General features: G+C 39.0%; 3 protein-coding genes across 4 annotated transcripts in view; all 3 read right to left on the bottom strand.

Annotated features, from left to right (window-relative positions):
* Window positions 1-20,751, bottom strand: part of LOC138765969 (gastrokine-2-like) — a 69,478-nt gene that overhangs the window by 9,876 nt on the left and 38,851 nt on the right. The window lies entirely within an intron of this gene.
* Window positions 6,791-12,937, bottom strand: LOC138765977 (gastrokine-1-like). 2 transcript variants are annotated; one of them, XM_069943221.1, is made up of 6 exons: window positions 12,842-12,937; window positions 12,706-12,753; window positions 11,367-11,504; window positions 10,943-11,050; window positions 8,610-8,739; window positions 6,791-7,058 (listed from the first exon to the last, which is right to left on the bottom strand). In XM_069943221.1, exons 1-6 carry the CDS (start codon window positions 12,851-12,853, stop codon window positions 6,985-6,987), a joined length of 510 nt encoding a protein of 169 aa, XP_069799322.1. In that variant the 5' UTR covers window positions 12,854-12,937; the 3' UTR covers window positions 6,791-6,984. The 2 variants fall into 2 exon arrangements, with proteins under 2 accessions (XP_069799322.1, XP_069799316.1); XM_069943215.1 differs by lacking the exon at window positions 6,791-7,058 and adding an exon at window positions 7,161-7,352 and having other exon boundaries at window positions 12,842-12,932.
* LOC138765987 (gastrokine-1-like) lies at window positions 15,346-19,171 on the bottom strand. The gene is made up of 6 exons (XM_069943233.1): window positions 19,107-19,171; window positions 17,700-17,741; window positions 17,321-17,458; window positions 16,669-16,779; window positions 16,073-16,202; window positions 15,346-15,466 (listed from the first exon to the last, which is right to left on the bottom strand). Exons 1-6 carry the CDS (start codon window positions 19,116-19,118, stop codon window positions 15,399-15,401), a joined length of 501 nt encoding a protein of 166 aa, XP_069799334.1. The 5' UTR covers window positions 19,119-19,171; the 3' UTR covers window positions 15,346-15,398.

Below are 20,751 nucleotides of genomic sequence, written 5' to 3' on the forward strand. Positions count from 1 at the left end.
GGTCCAATGTAAATTTGTTGCCAATGGTACTTTAATTATTTTGCTCCTATGACACAAAGCAATAGCAATACTTTGGCAGATATGAAGCTGATTTCAGTCATTTAAACCCTTAAATGCTGTGATCGATAAAGATTAGGGCATTCAAAAGTTGAAATGACATGTACTGTATGGTTTTGGCTTCTAATTATCTAATATGGCAGCTGGCAGCCTTTTGAAGGCCTCCATGCCTGCCATATTAGCTGTGCCAGTACAGGCTGCATCAGCATTGATCTACTCATTAATGCAATTAAAGAAATTTTAAAGATATTTTTGTTCCTGATGTTGTAATTTTTGTTTTTGACAGACATACTTATAATTTATTGGTGTTGGTTATCCATTCTAACATCTCCAGTTATAATCTTCTATTGGCCAGTTGATATTTTTGTCTGTGTCATATGTGCTTTGTACATATGTACAGTGACGGCCCTGGTGTTAGTGTAAGCCGTGGTTTTAGCTTGATATGTTGCACCTGCGGTAGGCTGGGCCTTGTGGCATACTGCCAGCCTTGTCATGGTATCAGAGGGCAAGATGTTTTTCACTGAGCAAGTCCCATGCTTCCATGAGTAATCTGCAGTGTTGAAGGGTAAAAGGCCCTTTAAATGCAACAAGGCCCTTTAAATGCAACAAGTATTTTAGTGAACAGTAAACTTTGTCAGGCGGAAACTCCTTGGTACAGTTGGCAGTGGAATATAGTTACAGGGTGTAGAAGGTAGTGCTGGGTTAACCTGTGGGAGCCTAATACAAATTCTGTGTTCACATTAGTTAGGAGGGCTAGTATTCACATTAGTAAGTTCTCTAAAGATAATAAAATTCATAGGTTTTTGCAACTCACATTGTGGTGTGCAGGTTTCTAGAGCATGACGTGCTGTTCTGGCCCAAATAGTTCCAGAATGGCTTCTAGGGGGAATTTAAGGGGTTATCCAGCGCTCCAAAAACATGGCCACTTTTCCCCCTCTCTTGTCTCCAGTTCAGTTGTGGTTTGCAATTAAGCTCCATTTACTTTAATGGAATTGAATTTGAAACCCCACACAATCTGGAGACAAGAGAGGGGGAAATGTGGCCATGTTTTTGTAGCGCTGGATAACCCCTTTAAAGACCAGAATAGTTAAATAGCTTAGTAGCGACTAGTGACTCAATTTTCTAGAACTTTCTGTAATGTAAACTGACAGCATGGGAAAATGTAAATCATATAACTCACTTTTTTCCTAATGACACCAGTAGATGGCAGAAAGAAACAACCTATATTAGATGATGTGTGTAAGTGCGGTTATCCCTTAACATAAAATAACATTAACTAGAACAGAAGAAACAATTAACAGTACAAAAATCCTTTCAATGGTGCAAATGGACATAATGAACACAGCAAACAGGTTGTGTTACACCTAACCAATAATTATGGGATACTGCAAATATTTTTATTTTGACTTCCCCCTTGTATTAATATTGTGCCTTATTGTTAGTCCTGAGGGTATCTGAGTAGCGGGAGACACAGTTAGGATCAAGGTAAGGCAACTGCTATAGGTGAAGCCCAGCTCTGCCATCTAGTGCCAGACCAGCAATATTACGCCTAAAAAAGGCCCCTAGTTTCAGTCTTTGTGTGGGATTTTTTTTTTTACTGGAAATCTTTATAACAGTTTAGGGTGGAATCACCCTTTTAGTCTAAATAATGGAATACAGCCCTTTAAATGTAGCTGGAGGCAAAGTAGGAACTGGCAGAATCATGAAGCAAATGCCTTGTATATTTATATAGTGTGGCTCATCTGGCAGCGCCTCCGCATTTCCTATGCAGAACTATGGGGTGCTATGCCTCGCCGCACAAATATCTATTTTATTACTTAAACATTTTTGTGTATAGTTTTAGAATTTGTTCTGTATTTATTATGGATGCAAAATCAAAACTCTATATTGTAGAATACAATGAGCTTCATTTCAGTGTCCCAATTTATAATCATATATATATATATATATATATATATATATATATATATATACATATACATTTTTAGTAACCAAATAAGCAACATGTAAAGGGTATATGCGCAATATCAATAAATTAAGTAAATGTATAATACAAATGTTGGGTATTGGTAATAAATGAGTATGATCCACTGATAATCATGACGTCCAGGGTGTAATAATGTATAACCATCCCTTAGATAAATCAATTATACATATACATGCATAGTAGAAAAATGGCTGAAATCCCACCAGGTAATAATATACACACTTTCCCCTACATGTCCTAATAATAATAACAAAAGATGACAGAAAGCTTTGCTGTTCTGCATAAATATTACCCAGAAAGTGACTCCACATTGGATCCTGGACCAACATGCGCCCCCAAGGTTTTCCTCTAAAAAAAATGTTTTTGTTTTTTTTTAGAAGAAAACCTGTATTATTAACAATAAATTGCTGAGATATTAAAGGGGTACAGTTCCTGACATGGACAGAGGTGGCAGCAGAAAGCACCGTGATAGAAGACCAAAGAAAACATGACTTCCTGTAGGACATACAGCAGCTGATAAGTTCAGAAAGACTTGGGATTTATAACTAGAAGCAATTTACAAATCTGTCTAACTTTCAGAGATCTATTGATTTAAAAAAAAAATTTCCTTCACCTGAGTACCCCTTTAAACATGAAGTCACCTGTGTGAATCAACTTAACTCAGAAACCATAGTGGAAAAATGGTAAGTTTAGGCTATGTTCACATGAAGTGAATGCTACAAAGTTTCCTTTGTCAGTTAAATCAGCTTGGCAACAGGATCGGTACTGGATCCACTCTTGTGGTTAAAACAATGGAGTGTTGACAGACCATAGTATAATTCAATAGGGATCTTTGGGCACACTGAGATCTGTTGTATACTGGATCCTGCAATGCTTGTGGCTTTAACCATGATTCAAATGTGAACAGAGCCTTAGGCTGGGTTCACACTTCGTTTTTGCAATCCGTTTTTCTTATCTGCTTTTGCAAAAAAAAACTGATGGAAAAAATAGGTTCATTTGTGTGCATCTGCTTTGATCCGTTTTTCCATAACAAGGATAGCATCAAAACGCATCCGTTTTTTTAATGTACACAGAGATGTGGTCGACCACATTTTTGTGTACTTTAAGAAAATAAAAATAAAAATAAAAAAACGGATGTAATGATCCTTTTTTTTTTGTATAAGGGAAGTCAACGCAAAAACGGATCAAATGGATGCACACAAATGCATCCGTTTTTTCCATCAGTTTTTTATTCCATCAGTTTTATTGTAAAAATGGATGTGTGAACCCACATGTGAACTCTGTTGCCTCTAATACAGGGATGTAGGGGCCACAGATGACTTTTCACTGGTTGTATCATTTTTAATAGTAGTTGGATCTGCTTCACATGCACTGTGTCCTTCATACTAATAAAAAAAATAAAAAAGTCAATTATTGAATGCTGTCCTTCCTTGAACCATGAGCTGTATGTTTTACCATTTTAGCCCAAATACCGGCCTCAGGAGACAGACAGACCCCATGACGGACATGCATTGAAGAACACAACAGAACAGTACCGGCAGTAAATTATGGGTCATGTATGCAATGATTATACATACTGTAAGTAATAGAGATGAGCGAACCGGGTTCAGGTTCAAGTCGATCCGAACCCGAACGTTCGGTATTTGATTAGCTGGGGCTGCTGAACTTGGATAAAGCTCTAAGGTTGTCTGGAAAACATGGATACAGCCAATGACTATATCCATGTTTTCCACATAGCCTTAGGGCTTTATCCAACTTCAGCAGCCACCGCTAATCAAATGCCGAAAGTTCGGGTTCGGATGGACTCCAGCATGCTCCAGGTTCGCTCATCTCTAATAAGTAATATTTAAATAACAATACAAAAGTCATCTCAGAAGTTTCATCTTCTTCTGTTGTAGAGTATTGGAAAGTATTAATATTATTTTATTGTAATAATATATGCTGTAAACTGGAAATTTAAATTTTGATCTAGTGCCTGAAATGTCTGGATATGTAGCCACAAACACTCAGAAAAATGTATTATTATGTAATGATGACACACTGCCAGCTTCATTTTCAACACATTCAATGTTTATTAAAAAAAAAATTCACACAAAAGAATAAATCACAAATTCAACACTGGTAAAAGGGAGAAAGGGAGAGACAAGGAATATACTGTCTGAATATACTGTAATAAGCCAAAACAGTACGCCTAATCGATATGTAAATACCCGATGTAGTAGGAAAGGTATATAACGGAAACATAAGACTTTAAAGGTACATCAGGTCTCGGTCTACAAGCGTGCCAGTTGAATACTACCATAAAAAACAAAAAGGAAAAAAAAAAAAAAAGCTATGAAATCTCAAGTGTGTCAGAGAAATATGAGCAATACATTGACTGCCACAAATTCAGGTAGAGCAAAATAATTATAGCAGTCGTATAGTTGACCTTGGTCCTTAAAGGGGTAGTTCAGCAAAAAAAAATAATAATAATTCTTTCAAATTAACTGGTGCCAAAAAGTGCTAGAGATTTGTACTAGAGCTCTATACAGCGGGATCACAATCTCCCTCTTTCTACTGGTTATACCTCTAGCTACACAGGCCAGCTTTTAGAAATTACTACCCCTGAATCCTTCTCTTCTGAAGTCTTTGCTAATATATAACAGCCGATATGATACTAGAATAAAGGATTCCTTCAAGTGTAATATTTTGTATTTAGAAACATTGAACTGCTTATTCAATTGTTTCAACCACATATTTACAGACACCTCCAGAAATATATACCTTATTAGGGCTGAGTTGAAATGTCATAGGAAGATCCTAAAGAGATATGGCACTATTTCTGGATCAGCACTGTGTGCACTATTCATGTATTATAAGGTTTACTTATCCTGGGCTGGGACATCAATGTAGGGCCTTTCTTGAGATTGGAATTACCACTGTTTTGTGACATTACTGCATGCATTTTTTCCTAGCTGCGATATCCCTATGTGCATTCTTAAGCTGGGTTACACTTGCATTGCAGCTCCATTCAGGGAGCTCCATTGCAATTTCCGTTTATTTTGCAAGATCTAAGCCGGCGAAAAAACCCTGCACGCAGCATTTTTTGTTTTTCAGATTAAATCCTACAGAATAAATGAACGTCAGTTGAAAACTAATGGATCCCATTGAAGTCAATGGAATCTCTTTGAAAGCATAAGGATATGTCTGAACAGAGTCTGCAACAGAGGCCCCAAGCAGAGCCCTGATGCCTGTGTAACTCCAGCCTTATAATCCCACATCACTGCATGCTACATTTATTTCTGATGTCACTGTGTTTATTGTTTACGTCGTATAACATCACAATCGCTATTATTACTCGGCTGTTACTCACTATGGTTATTGCTGTGATCTTTATTATCTCTATATTGTTATATTGTTATTGTCCAACAAAAGTTAAATCATTTTTGATACTTCTTATCCAACTTCTTCTCTGCTTTTCAGTTTTAACCTTCTTTAGTTATTGGCTCATAACCCCCCTCCCACCCTTTTTCTGTTTCTGCAATGAGAAAACATTAAAGGGAATGTGCCATCAGAAAATCACTTTAAAGGGGTACTCCGGCGCTGATTAAAAAAAAAAAATATCAATAATAAACATAGTTTTCCCATTTACCATCCCTCCTGAGTCTGTCTCCGTTTGAATTTCCCACTGTTTGCAGGTCCCTGAAGCTCCAGTTGGTGGCTTCATTTTTTCTTTACTTCCTGGTTTGGGCTTTCCCATGATGCATTTTGTCTCCTGTGATGTCTAACTGACTCTGTAAAACTGTTAGAGGGCTTACATTTGTTCAGCCAATCAGAGCTGAGCAACCTGAGTCATCTGACAAAGGGAGGCTGGCCTAACAGGGCTTAGACCAGCCTCCCTCTTGATGATGTCATTGTCACAAAATGGCTGCCACAGAACAGCCTGGGGACAACAGTCATTAGTTAAGAATGAGTTTACTTCACTTCCTGGTAGGGAATGAGGGGGAAAAGATAGAGAAGGGGGGGAGGCAGATAGGTTATTGAAGCATATTACAAAGTTATATAACTTTGTAATGTGTTTCAATTACTGGGGAAAAGCCTTTCACTGGAGTACCCCTTTAAATATTGTTATTTATGGTAAACATATTTTTTAAGAATTTTTGGTGACATTTTTTCCTATTTTCCTATCTATATTATAAAATAATCCTGAGATCTTGCAGTTTTCATTCTCATCAATGGGGCTCAAACTAAGCTGAGACTTCCTGTTGTGTGTGGTGATGAGAGGAAGCTGCTGTAAAGTGATCTGTACAGCATTACAGCATCATAAGACACCAGTAGGTAGAGGAGATAATAATAGCAGCTCCTTGTGGAATCACCTCTGCAAAGGTCACAGTGTGTGCTCAGTAATGTTTCAAATTCACCTCAAGGGCACAGAGTCTGTCTATTGTCATTTATGTCCATGAGACTTGCTGTAAAGCATCTCACTGAATGCTGTTAAAAAAGCTCAGGCAAGATGGCAGCCCCCATAACAATGTACAAAAAGTGAAATTAAAAAAATTACTGCTAGAAAATAGAAACAGATTGGAATAAAAGAACAGCTTTTAGTAAAAGAAAATGTAGGCGACAATAAATAATATAAATATTCTAGTGGTTGAAAATATGTCCTTTCTCTCTACAGGAAGAGGAAGTAGCTAACTTCTTTTCCTGTTTGGATTTCAATACAATTCAAAGTAGATGGCATCCTGGGATGTAAATGCACGTTGGGAATAAAATAATGAAGTAGATTTATTGTACACCCTGATCCACAGACCCCGGACCATGGGTGAGGCATTATACAAAGAAATAGACATTATTCCCTGAAAAACTTTTTATTGCAGGTGTTCATCATCATGAAGATAACCGATAGGGGACTCTCTGGGTGAGTTGTGTATCCAAATGAATCTGGTTTAAGAAAGTTCATCTTAAAAACAGAAGCTGATACCCAAAATGGTGATTTGGCTGGAGGCGCAGCAGACCGCGTACCCTCTGGCAGAACCTGAAAAGGGACGTCTGTTAGAGCACATTCTCCATAAATGCTTCCTGTAAGCCTCTTGCAATTCTACATTCTCATTGCATATTATAAGAAGACACAAGCAGCTGATAGCCACAGATAATATTTTATTAAATGTGATTTAAGGGATATTGAAAGAATCCACAATACAAAGTAGTTTCAGTGTATGTCCATGTCAATGGGCTCGGGCCATTGGACTTCCATCTTAAAAACAGAAGCTGATTCCCAAAATTGTGATAATGCTGTTGGCTCTGCAAAAGGCAAAGTCTCCTCCGACATCTGAAAAGACATTCTTGTTATAGCTCTAACAGTCATGTAAAGTTCAGAAGTGAAGTCACTAAGGAAAGAGAATCTGGATGGAACGCAAGAATGTGGAGCTTTTGCAGAAAAACAATGGTCAACAATTCTCACACTGGTGCTATATCGGCCAAAACACAGGTCTTGACTATGGTATGGGACAGAAGGATGACTGGAGGCTTAAATGAATGGCTATATGTGAACACAACTTTGTTTTAGTTAATCTTAATAGGTTAAAAAAAATTGTGATGATTCATTGATAAAATCCTTACTGCCTGCAGCCAACACTAGAGGGAGCTGATGTTCAGTGCATACTGTTTATCCATTGAGCTCAATAATAAATCAGCCAGCATGCAATAAGCTTCTAGGCGCCATCTAGTGGTAGCTGCAGGAAACCAAAACTTCATCAATTAATTCTGTGTTTATGCTGGATATTTGAAACTCTGTATAGTTAAAAGGATTTCCGACAACTTTTTGAATTTCTTAAAAATTATTTAGCACAAAATTTTCAATCCAAAAGTTGAAATAAGGATCGATCACTATAAAGTGTAAAATCCTAATTCTAGTTCAAGCAGGCATGAGAACCCTTTGGACCTCTAGCTGTTGCAAAACTGCAATGCCCATCATATACTGCCCAGAAATTATAGGAATTGTAGTTTTGCAACAGCTGGAAGGCTGAATGTTCCCGATGTCTGAGTTAAAGGGTAAATCTTCGGATGCCGTCCCACATCCATTTTACAGTTTGGGGTGATGAGACGCAGCTCATGCTCCCCAGTCTGGTTGCTAAGACAAACTTACAATACCTTGTTTGTGGTCCTTGTCGGGGCCATGTGTTCGCCATAAGTATTATAGTAGTAGTATAGTAGGGACCACGCATTTTTTGATTAGAGATGAGAGCGACTAATACTAGAATATTGGTGGCTGAAGAAGTTGGATGCAGCCCTAGGGAGTCTGGGAAACCATGGATCCAGCCACAGACCATGGGCTACATCCATGTTTTCCAGGCCTTGCTAGGGCTGCATCCAACTTCTTCAGCCACTAGTATTTAAATCCTTAGTGAGTAGACCCAGGCATGCTCAGGTCACACTCATCTCTATGTTTGATATATGTATTTATTTTCAATGTTTATTAAAGACTCTTTAAAAAAATGTACAAAAAAATCTATAAAAAAAATCTGGTTCAGAATTTCTATTTGTTAAAAATTTACTGTTAAAGATAACAGAAATGATGGCTACTTACTGGGCATCTCCTGAGCGGTGTAGGCTGGCATGCCCTTGCACAGAGCCTCGATGTGCTGGCCGTACTCCCCAATGTTAACAATGGGGGTCTGGTTGATTGTGTAGGTCACCAGCTGGGTGTTGGTAGGGAACTTTAAATAGAAGATATGGATATTACAAATCAAAGATGGAAATATTTATCCTATATCCAAATACATAGTAAAAAGCTATATAGTGAAGAAAATACTATGGTCTGCAGAAACATAATGAGCATATGCAATAAATAACATTATACTATACAACAATTAGACAAATGAACATGATGATATGATGACTAAAGCAATAAAGCTCCTCATAGCCGACCAAGAACAATAACTTCATGAAGCCGGCATGCTTTCCCTATGTCTGGGTACAGTTTCCTCTGGGTACTCCTGTTTCCTTACACACTCACTGTTAGGAAATGGCCCATATGTGGGTTTTTGATATAGGGAATATAGATTACAAGAGTCACAGGGGGCAGGGGGTGATGTGAGTGCTGACAATATCTGTAGTGATCTGCACTCTATAAAGAACTTTGCTCTTTCAACAATCTTTAAAAAAAATCTGCAGCTCAAGCGACTTTAAAACACTTTGTAATATATCTTATCAGAGAAAAAATGCTTCCAATGTTTTCCTTGTTTTGCCTTCTCAATCATCATCATTAGCTCTCAATTAACTCCTGAAAATCCGAGGAATGAGACAAATGACCAATTCACTTAAGGATCAGGTGACATGCTGTCCCATAGGACCAAAGGTGCAATGTTTCATCTTTAAGAAGAGCACCATGTTGCTTGTATAGGTGTATAACAAGGACAGGAAAAAGGGGATGAGAGGAGCAGCTAGAGAGGCATAAATCAATGGGAATTTAATGGAACTCTGAGGACATCTGTTGAACACAATAAAGCACTACACTCACTGCATACTACAGTATGATATAGAATGAGATTTCCTTATTTCCAGATTATGTGCCATTCTTCTTTACTTTAAGAAATTATCCCTATATGTATCAATATATTGTCATATGGTGCCTTGCACTAAATATATTATTTCTATCCGTTCCACCTGTATGGGAGCCTTTGGCAGTTATCGGGTAGAGAGTGCCAGCAGCCAGATTGATTACAGAAAAGGCTGCTCGGAATTTATTGCAGAACTAAGAGGTTTATACATCACTATAAGAACTCTGTCATTTGGCCACTTCACTTCTCCACCTCAGACTCAGGCTGTGAGGATAAGTTATTGTTAGGAGGACATCATGTGCACACAGGCCGTACTCTCGCCATTATTATTAGAAGCAGTGCCATGGTATGCCCTGTCAGCTCTGGGCACAGGTACTACGTTGGCATGTCTTATGTATGTATAGCTGGAGAGAATTTCCTAAGAATCTCCTTAGACCATTAAAGACCTGTCTTAGCTATCAAATATGATGGATATATGAGAAGGAATTTCTCGAAAAAGTTTAATATTGAGTCTCTTTAGATTCCAAATAATTCTCAGGCCAAAATACAGTTAGCCATAGTATTTCCATTTCTCCATGTCTTCCATGGAAATCAATGGAAAAATTGATGCACCACAATGCATTCGTTTTTCATCAAAACATTTTTTTGGTATAAAACGGATAAAAAAACAGACTGCAAGAACGCAATGTGAACCCAGCCTTAGATTTTTTTTTTAAAGGAGTACTCCAGCGAAAAAAAAAATACTTTCAAATAAACTGGTGTCAGAAAGTTTTGTATAGATTTGTAATTTACTTCTATTTAAAAATCTCAAGTCTTCCAGTATTCATCAGCTGCTGTATGTCCTGCAGGGAGTGGTATATTGTTTCCTGTCTGACACAGTGCTCTCTGCTGCCACCTATGTCCATGATGGGAACTGTCCAGAGCAGTACCATATCCCCATAGAAAACTTCTCCTGCTTTGGACAGTTCCTGATATGGACAGGGGTGGCAGCAGAGAGCATTGTGTCAGACTGGAAAGAATACACTACTTCCTGCAGGACATACAACAGCTGATAAGTATTGGAAAGCTTGAGATTTTTTTTATAGAAATAAACTTTCTGACACCAGTTAATTTGAAAGCACAAATATTGCTGCAGTTCCCCTTTAAACTATGTCTTTCTTTGAAATTCCACAGCATTTTAAAATTAAACTTAGTAGTAATAACAAGGAAGACTATGGTTAAGGCCGCATAGATTTCCACTAAACCTGCTCTATTGGATAAAGTCCTTTCTCAATATATTCTCCAAAAATTCTACATTCAGATGAACTGATTCTTCTAGTGCTGGCCATCTGACATCCACAGTACATGGATATAACTTTACCTGCTTGGTCTTGGCAATGGTGCTGAGCTTCTCCAGGGTGGGGAAACTTGGCTTAATCTTGGTGACCACACAGATCTTCTTGTTGTACAGTCTTGTAGCAGCAAATCCCTATGGTGTAAAAGACTAGATTTAAGATGGCATAGATGAGGACATAGCGGTACCCAACAGTTTGGGGGCATTAGGGGAGATTTATCAAACATGGTGTAAAGTGAAACTGGCTCAGTTGCCCCTAGCAACCAATCAGATTCCACCTTTCATTCCTTACAGACTCTTTGGAAAATGAAAGGTGGAATCTGATTGGTTGCTAGGGGCAACTGAGCCAGTTTCACTTTTCACCATGGTTGATAAAGCTCCCCCATTAACTTTTTTTTAACCCTTTATTTAGCAGCATTCTCATTTTTGGAGTGAAAAAAAGACAACTTACCTTGGCATAGTCACAGATGGAATCCCAGGAGTTCCAGCCATTGAGATTGTTGATGTTGGCTACTTGGTCCTGATTGTTAATGTTGACTTGCTGGTTCACACTGCCGCCATCATTACCTGAATTGTTAATTCTGATGTTCTGGAGAAAATAAAATAACATTTTTTAAGGGTATGGGTATACAATATGTGGATCATTTACTTGTCAGTAAAACAGAATACCAGTAATTGACATAAAGTATGTACTAAATAATAGAAATCTCCATTAACTGTTTCAGTATATGGCTATGTTCACACTACTGTATGTAAAAAGGATGTCTGCGTTTCAGAACAATGGCCGTCAATGTGCAAATAACAGACATTATTATTTAAATAATGGACGTTATTTTCACAATGACGGCTGTTGTCATGAATGACAGCCGTCGTTTTGCATAGTTTCAACCTAGTCTATGGCTATGTTTACTCACTGTATTTAAAAAAAAAAAAAAAGCAACAGCCTTTCTTATAAAAAAAAAAAATCCACTATGTGGAATCCTATGGGTAAATGCGTCCACTGTGCATTCAATGTATTGCACAACGACCACTGTTCCCCTGCGGCCGTGGAAATAATTGACTTGAACAACGGCCATTCTCACAATGTATGGCAGTGCTCACGGCCATACATTGTATTGAGGTCAATGGTTATTGGATTGCAGGCACACCCAAATGTGGCCACAATCCAAATTAAATGCAGATACTGCACTATTGGCCGGGTGAACATGTAAGACAGCAGCCATTGTTTGACACGGCCATGTCAAACAACAGCCGCTGTCAATACATTGTGTGAACATAGCCTTAGATTGTAGTAACAGTTTTTTTTCAGCTTTTTAACCACTTCCAATGGTGGCGAAGAGGCTGGAGGGGATCTCCAAAACAGCCAATGGCTACCCTATGCAATCCTTCCAAACACAAGCACACTTGATTCAGCCAAGTACTGTATACACATGTTCTGAATTTGAGAATGGGAAAAAGTTACTACCAGATGCTTACGGTGGCAGCTTATTTCCCCGAGAACAAAAGGATTGGGCACATTGAGATCCAAATTCCTGATCTTTCTCTCCCTGTCAAGTACATTAGTTGGGAGGCCCCCATTCACATTAGACAAGTTGGTCCCAAAGAATTCTGTGGGTTCTGTAAACATTATACCATTCTATATGGTAAGCTTCTTAGCCCAGATATAAACATAGTAAAACATAAACTATAGAAGTACAAGAGTCCAATTTGTCCATTGTATGAAAAGCTTCTGGTATTTCCCACGATACCATAAACCCAACCCAAGCCACACCATACATCCAGCTACTTACATCATTTGCTAGAGCCTGAGTCAGGAAGACTCCAAGGACGGTCACAATCTAAATATAGGAAGATATGGAAATGTTATTATTATACATTCTATCCAGCCATTCATTTACATGATAAACCACTTCAGCACATTCTCACCAGGAGTTTCATTGTGGATTCTTGTCTGGAGAAGGGAGATTGCACCTCTAATGTATTATCCAATAGACTGTATATATTTTATATAGAAGAAGCATATTTACCTAGGGACTGGCGTCCCATTCCTTGTTTGCTGTTCTGAGCTGAGTTCACACTATCTGAACTGATATGATGGAAGGATCGAGATAACAGGACACATGGCTCTGCCCAGTTCTATGTGCCGATCTCATTAAAAGTGACTTATACAAATCCTACTGCTGATACCATTGGTTTGAAGACTTATAGTATTATTTATCTGGGCTATATGCTGAAGGTGGAGCACAGTAATAGGGGACCTATTAAAGTCAATCAGCCAAATATTCTGCACACGTCAGTAAGAGATTGTCGTTTGGGACTCCATTCCCCATAGAATGAACATGATATTGGTGAAGAATTCTATAAAGTCTCATAGAAAGAAATAGTACAAAGGAAATTCCATGATAGGAGTTACTATGTCTGATCCAGAGCTTTAGGGCCCATTCACACTGAGTAATTCAAAGAGTCTAAAAACAGGAAGTCCTGTATTTCCCAGGTCATCTGCGCTCACAGAGAGAAGGCAGTCATGTGATTGATGGACACAATGAGCCGTGACTCTCTGTACTGGCCGGAATTCCCGGGTTTAGTCTCTTTTTTAACCAGCACAAGTCTAAGGGTGGTATTACACGGAACGATTATCGTTCGAAAAATCGTTAAATCGTTCGGATTTGAACGATAATCATTTTGTGTAATAGCAGCAACGATTAAACAACCAACAAGAAATCGTTGATTGTTTAATAGGATCCGGACCTATTTTTATCGTTTGATCGTTCGCTCATCGTTCGCACATCGTTCGCATATCGTTCGGTGGAATAAGAATTCACAGCTGAAACGTACGCAATATCGACGACTAAACGACCGCAAGAACGATCATAAATAACGATCATCGTTTTGTGTACTTGGGCGAACGATTTCGGGTCGTTTGCTTTAGCGGTCGTTTAAGATCGTTTATCGTTAATCGTTAGTCGTCGGAAAATTGCTTGGTGTAATAGTACCCTAAAAAGCCTTCCTGAGCAGCTTCTGGCCGCCTTAGGCTATGCTCCCACAATGTCTTTTAGATGAAAAAAATGTCAGTTTTTTATTATGACAACTGTTAATAATGATCATTATAATTATTTACAGACGACGTTATATAAAATAACAGCCATTAAAAATTTTTTAAAAAAAGGCTGTAATTTCACCTAAAAAGACATTGACATGGTGGCCGTTTTTATTTTTTAATGATCATTATTTGGCTGTCGTTATCAATAGACGGCTGCCTTTTGCTAGAGGCATTAAAACACTTACTACCTATGCACTGGTTAATATTTCACTTACCCACAGGGCACTATGGTTTCTTGGTAGTAAATCAGACTGAGAATACCCCATCTGTTTTGCTGACCTGAAATTTGTTTGAATCTCAAAAACTTACATGTGGCCTCCTCCCGTGCCTCATTTATCATGATTTCCGCTTGCTCCTAGGCGTGTGCTTCTTAGTGAATCCAGCCAGGGGAACGGACATGGTAATTATTCGCCAACGTTTTTGTTAACAACAGTTTTTTTGTTGTTGTTGTTCACACACATTTTATTTTTCCACCGTCCTTTCCCCATATTTACTATTAAATTCAATAGATCTTCAAAAGAGAACCACATCCAAAAGGGCCTGGAACTAGAATAGCTTACCATCAGCCATTATTGTAATGACGGGCGTCCAAAATGCAAAACGGCTAATATCATTTGGAACTCAAAACGACGGACGTCATTTAAAAAAAAAAAAAGAAAAAATGGAAAGAAAAAATGTCATGTGAACATACATGACCATACACTGATAGGCTATGTTCACACAACGTCAAAAATAGAGAAAAGGCAGCCGATTTTGCTATTTAAAAAAACGTCCATGATTTAACTGACTGCAATGGCAATGCATTGAAGTCAACAACAATGATGCTACCTGCGTCGGGGATCAAGCATCCATGGTTTGCTTTCATGCACAGTCTGGTGTTCAATCCTGCTTCTTTTTGACTCCTTTGCTTTTTATACATGTGTTTTATGAATTGATATACTTTATAAAGATATGTTTTTGCACTTTGGTGTAAGTGTTTTCTTAGAAACATGACATGGAATATATGGAAATACTGTACATACATTTAAAGACTTTAACCCAAGTTTATCGAAACTTATGACTTCAACTAAATCTATTCTAGAATGTATAGAGGACCATACATAGTAAAAAAAAGAGCCCTGTAGCCATATAATTCCTGATCAGTCATCCTATTAAGGGGATTTCTGTTTGTTTAACAAAAATTACCTGGAATGTTGCCGGTAGAAAGCGTTAGTCAATGTCCTTTGTATTACATCAACCATCATTCATTTTTGCTTTATTAGTTCAGTTTTTTTTCTCTAATATTTAATTTCTCTCTCACATGATCCATAAGCACAAAAACAACATCAAACCATTTATATAAATGCTTTATTAATAGCTTTAATCAAATAATTTGGTGCTGGATTAAAAGCAGAAACTGATGCCTCCAATATCGATGATGCTGTTGGTGTCACAACCGTAATATTCATCCACTACAAGAGAAGAAATAAGAAGGTTAGGGTCAAAAGCCACATGTTAAATGTTGTGTATTTAAATTTTTTTCTTTATTTTAAGAAATCTGTTTTGTTTAAAGTGACACTGTCACCCCCTTTTTGCATTTTAACGTCTCTACACAGGTGTAAAGGGTAAACGTAGCAGTTTTCATACCATATTTTATATCATACGTCATGGTGCTTGTTCCAGTAAAAAGTCATCTTTTAACATCTGTGGATTGTGCTACCTGGGCGGGGCTTCACAGACGCAGCACCACTTAGCCCCGCCCAAATCAAAAGAGAACATGCTCAACTAGATACTAGAATAGTTCTCCAAATGCATCCACCCCATAACTGCGCTATGGTATATGGCCACGCAAATGTTTTGTATTGGTGAAAGGGGTTAAAGGGGTTATCCAGCGCTACAAAAACATGGCCACTTTCCCCCTACTGTTGTCTCCAGTTCAGGTGCGGTTTGCAATTAAGCTCCATTTACTTCAATGGAACTGAGTTTCAAAACCCCACCCAAACTGGAGACAACAGTAGGGGGAAAGTGGCCATGTTTTTGCAGCGCTGGATAAACGCTTTAAGGACTCCAGGCCTCACCTTGGTTTACATCAGCAGTATAGGATGGGGTTCCCCGACACAGGGCTTCAATATGGACTCCATAGATGCCAATATTTGCAATGGGAACTTTGTTGACATTGTACTTGAAGAGACTTGGTGTGGTCTTGACCTAAGCATGAAAATTAATGAAAATGTATAAATACAATATTAGACTACACTCATATGGTTGTGTCATGGAGATAACCACTCTCCATATACATTATTAGGGTTTATGGATATTATACGTAAAACCTCTTCCTTTATTATCTATATATATATATATATATATATATATATATATATATATATATATATATATATATATCATATATCATTATATGGGTTGCCATTCATCTGTGAGTGGATATAGAGATGAGACTGGGTAAATTTGTCCATCAAGATCCTAGAATACGGTAAGTCTCTTCAATAAGAGAGGTGAGACAGACTCCACTGGCATTAAGGCATGTGTCTATAGCAGTGGCCATAAAAGTAGATACAGGGCCCTATTACACAGTGACAGAGCAATAATTTGCACAATCAGGACGATCAGCCGATACTAAAAACTAAAAGAAATTGTAAATTGTTGAACTCCTTACGGGTTTCCGTTGGGTTTGTGTGCCGAAGACTTCCAGGCTGGGGAAGACAGTCTTATCAATTTTTGTCACCACGCACGTCTTCTTTCCGTAAAGTCGTGTTGCAAATACACCCTTTAAGTTAAAAAGATTGAGACTGATTATAGATTCAGCCATTGCATTTACATTGAAATTGTAGAAGTTTTGAATAGTATAAAGGTCGCCATACACATTTGGCTGTCAGTCTATGGTGTATGGGGCCTCTGCGAGCAACACCTGTAATAGGGGGCAGCTGTAATGGGAAATGACGGCCGACCCCTTTGTTAAAGTGACTGTACCACCAGGCCCAGGCTGAAGCACTGGAGCTGGGCTGACCCACCCTTAGTAGGAAGGAACTCCAGCCCCTCCATGACGTGACTCCATTAGAATCAATGGAACCCTATCATAGAGGGGCTAGGGTTTCCTCCCACTAAGGGTGGGTCGGCCCGCCTCCAGTGCTTCATCCTGGGCCTGGTGGTACAGTCACTTTAAGAAAGCCACATAAGCCACAGTGAGAGTGCTTTTATTATGCTATCCCAATTGTTGTATGTAATGTGCTGTAGATACAATAATAATGTGTCCTTACTATATATGTAGAAATAGGCCATTTTTATGACCGGATTAGGGGGGTACTTACTCTTCCAAAGTCAAAGATGGAGTCCCAGGATTTGCATCCATTCAGACTGTTCACATGGGCCACTTGGTCCTGGTTGTTGATGTTCACAGTTTGATGCACGTTGCCGCCAACATTCCCCCGATTGTTAATATCTACATTCTGTGGGAGGTTTAAAGAAAGTTACTCACAATCCTCTAAAATATCAAACTACAACAAGAGAAGTATGAAAATCACAGTCTAGCAACAGACAGCTGGTAAGAACATATCAGCTCCTAGTATGTAGCCGGATATCAATGTTTTCAGAAATAAATAGACCCAAGAAAATCAGGGACACATATGCCAAATCCATAGAAATAACAATACAGAATAATATACAGAATATTTTTGTGGAGATTCTTACATCATTAGCAAGCAGAGTTCCAAGAAGAGCAGCGAAGACCACCTGAAAAAGAAACATATGAACAATATTCTAATTCTGGTATGTTTACTAGACTGGGCACAAACAAGCAAGCAATGTATTATAATGATGTTTTTTGTATTATCTAAATTTTAATTGCCATTGTAACCATTTAAAGGAGAAGTCCGAGGGGTGGGGGGAAAAAATCATGACGGGCAAGGGGTGAAGGAAATAAAGAAGTTATAGTCACTTGTCCTGGTGATCCCACCGTCTGTCTTCTCAGCTCCCCTCCAGCTAAGTCATGACCCCGCTGATGGATGCCCCACTCAGCCAGTCATTAACTAGGGTGGGACACCACTGCAATCACAGATTGGCTGAGTAAGCTAAATCTCACCCGTCTGTGACATCGAACCTGGGTTGTGAGCCTGGGAGAAGATGACAGCCAGCGGGGTCCAGGAGCTCCAAGATGGGGTGGTAAGCATATTGGGGGAGATTTATCAAAGGGTGTAAAATTTAGACTGGTGCAAACTTGCCACAGCAACCAATCACAGCTCAGCTTTCCTTTCACCGGAGCTGGAAGCTGAGCTGTGATTGGTTGCAATGGACAGTTTGCACCAGTCTACATTTTACACCCTTTGATAGATCTCCCCCATTGTCTCCCCCATGCCCCCCCCCCCCCCCCCCCCCCGCCAGACTTCTCCTTTAGGCATACATGAAAAATTCTTGCAGAATATATGTAGGAAGAATGTTTGCTGCTGAAGCTATAATACCCCTTTAAGTTTTTAACATCAATAAACTTGTTTTCGAATGTAAAAAAAAAAAATAGTCACAAAATCACATTAACTATATTTCTGGAATGCTATGTTAAAAAGGTTGTTCAAGATTTAAAAAACATGGCTGCTCCATTCCATATAGTCTATAGCAGCATCAGTCCTTAGTACATAATGTGCTGTGCATGCTTCACCCGACCTGATCCAAGGTCCAAGTCCAACAAAGATTCCAAGGCAGCACTCTAATAATCAATACAAAAGAACCTTTATTCTACCATGCAATGTTTCGGGATGAACCTTTTTTCAAGCAGCACTACTCTTGTCCTCAGTTTGGGTGTGGGTTTTACAGTTTAGTTCCATTGAAGTAAATAGAGCTAAAATGTAATACCAGACTTTATCTGATGACATTGGTGGTGCTGTTTTTGGAGAAAGAAAAAAGCAGCAAAGTTTTTCTAATCCTGATAACGCTTCTGATAACCCTTCTACATGGAACACTTACCCATTTGGCAACCTACCACGTCATTCTCCCCATCATTGCGGCTCTATGCCTTACCCGCAAGCTATGTGTCAATATAGCCTACAGTCTAAAATCTAAAAAGAAATCAGCTGGTGTAGCAATAATTTGGTGGTAAATACATACCAAGGTTTTCATTTTGGCTATTCCTCCAGAAAGAGAGGCTTAGAATGAAATTAAAGTACAGACCCCTCTCTTGGTTTCCTTTATATACAGACGAAAGGACAAACACACAGACTTCCAAATTATGTCTTGGAATGTGTCCACCTTGTGATGAAAAAGGCACAATGTAATTTTTTATCTTATTAAACATAGATATGGAAGTGACCAAGCACAATTTGACAAAGGTTTCGTTGTTTTTGGTTCATATTGTGCAATACAAGGTATGGTGTGCGGCCAAGTAAAAAAAGTTACATCTGAATAGTGGGCTGAAATTGAAGCATAGCCATGACCCCTCAGTGACCCATAGACTACTATTAGCTACTAGAGATGAGCGAACCTCGAGCATGCTCGAGTCCATCCGAACCCGAACTTTCGGCATTTGATTAGGCTGCCGAAGTTGGATAAAGCCCTAAGGCTATGTGGAAATCATGGATATAGTTATTGGCTGTATCCATGTTTTCCAGACAACTTTAGAGCTTTATCCAAGTTCAGCAGCCCCAGCTAATCAAATACCGAACGTTCGGGTTCGGATGGACTCGAACCCGAACCCAGTTCGCTCATCTCTATTAGCTACATATGCGACATAACTTAGAGATCACCGGGGGTCCAACCTTCTTAGTTATGCCCAATCCTGTGCAAATATATATGTGTGTGTGTGTGTGTGTGTGTGTGTGGTGTCCCACTAGGGGTGTTACTGTTGTTCACACCCTTCGCAGAAGTCTGTACTATTTGTGGTCTTATTGCAGTATTATTATTATAGCATTATTATTAAAGTGTGAAAGCTGCAGAGCTGAAGTGTCTCAAAGGGTTATTGTGTTTGCGTGTACCAGAATCTGTGAACCAGTAGGATCTTTACTTTCTTCTGTCCTATCACCTCTCCTCTCCCTGCTCTTCTGTTGTACTCTTTCCACCCAACCACAGCGCGCCTTACACGCTGGATAGGAAGTGAGTCACGCGGGAAAGAGGAAGAAGAGTCTAGTCTTAATCAGTGCCCCGCAAGGGTAGGACGCAGGACAGTGCTCTGCTTCAAATTTTTCTCAGCAACTATACACAGCACTATGCAGTGCTAAAGCCTCTTAGGAGAGGACTAGCTAACAGATCATCTCAACCCACGCCGTGGACTAGGAGGATAGTGCAGGATAGTATCCACTAAAGAGCAAAAGAGCTAGGAACTGATCCGGGTGGAACAAAGTTACTATAAAAGTCCATGAACTCCATCTCGCAGCGTGAATGTCAGCCAGGAAACCCTAAGCACTCTGATCATCCCAGGTAACAATGTCTGGGGCCTGTGTCACCAAATAGTAGGGTTCAGCCAACGCTAGCGGGCATAAGGTGGTGTGAAGACTCTAGAAAGGTCAATACACAGGCACAGGTTTTCTCATTCTTCGTCTCCTTCTTCTAAAAGTATTGTTCTCTACACTCCAACATCCCAGCAGAGCACATTACGGGTTGAGACTCTCACGGCACCCTCCTCTCTACTACCCTACCTCAGTACAACTCTACCAACTCTACTATATCCTACTCAGCACTTATCACGCAGATCTGGTGGTTTTATGTTCAAGTATTTATTTGAACTTTATCAAGTGTATATCTCACCTGTATCACCTGT

Source organism: Dendropsophus ebraccatus, chromosome 1 (genome assembly GCF_027789765.1).
Source record: "Dendropsophus ebraccatus isolate aDenEbr1 chromosome 1, aDenEbr1.pat, whole genome shotgun sequence".
NCBI lineage: Eukaryota > Metazoa > Chordata > Amphibia > Anura > Hylidae > Dendropsophus > Dendropsophus ebraccatus.

Excerpts from the sequence above, each read along its gene's own strand:
- LOC138765977 (XM_069943221.1), bottom strand. Across the intron at positions 8,740-10,942 it reads CCATTGCCAAGACCAAGCAG|TTCCCTACCAACACCCAGCT; the intron begins GTAAAGTTATAT and ends TTCTATTTAAAG. Across the intron at positions 7,059-8,609 it reads CACCGCTCAGGAGATGCCCA|GTTCTGCCAGAGGGTACGCG; the intron begins GTAAGTAGCCAT and ends GTCCCTTTTCAG.
- LOC138765987 (XM_069943233.1), bottom strand. Across the intron at positions 17,459-17,699 it reads GAACTCTGCTTGCTAATGAT|AATGTAGATATTAACAATCG; the intron begins GTAAGAATCTCC and ends AACCTCCCACAG. Across the intron at positions 16,780-17,320 it reads CCATCTTTGACTTTGGAAGA|GGTGTATTTGCAACACGACT; the intron begins GTAAGTACCCCC and ends TTTAACTTAAAG.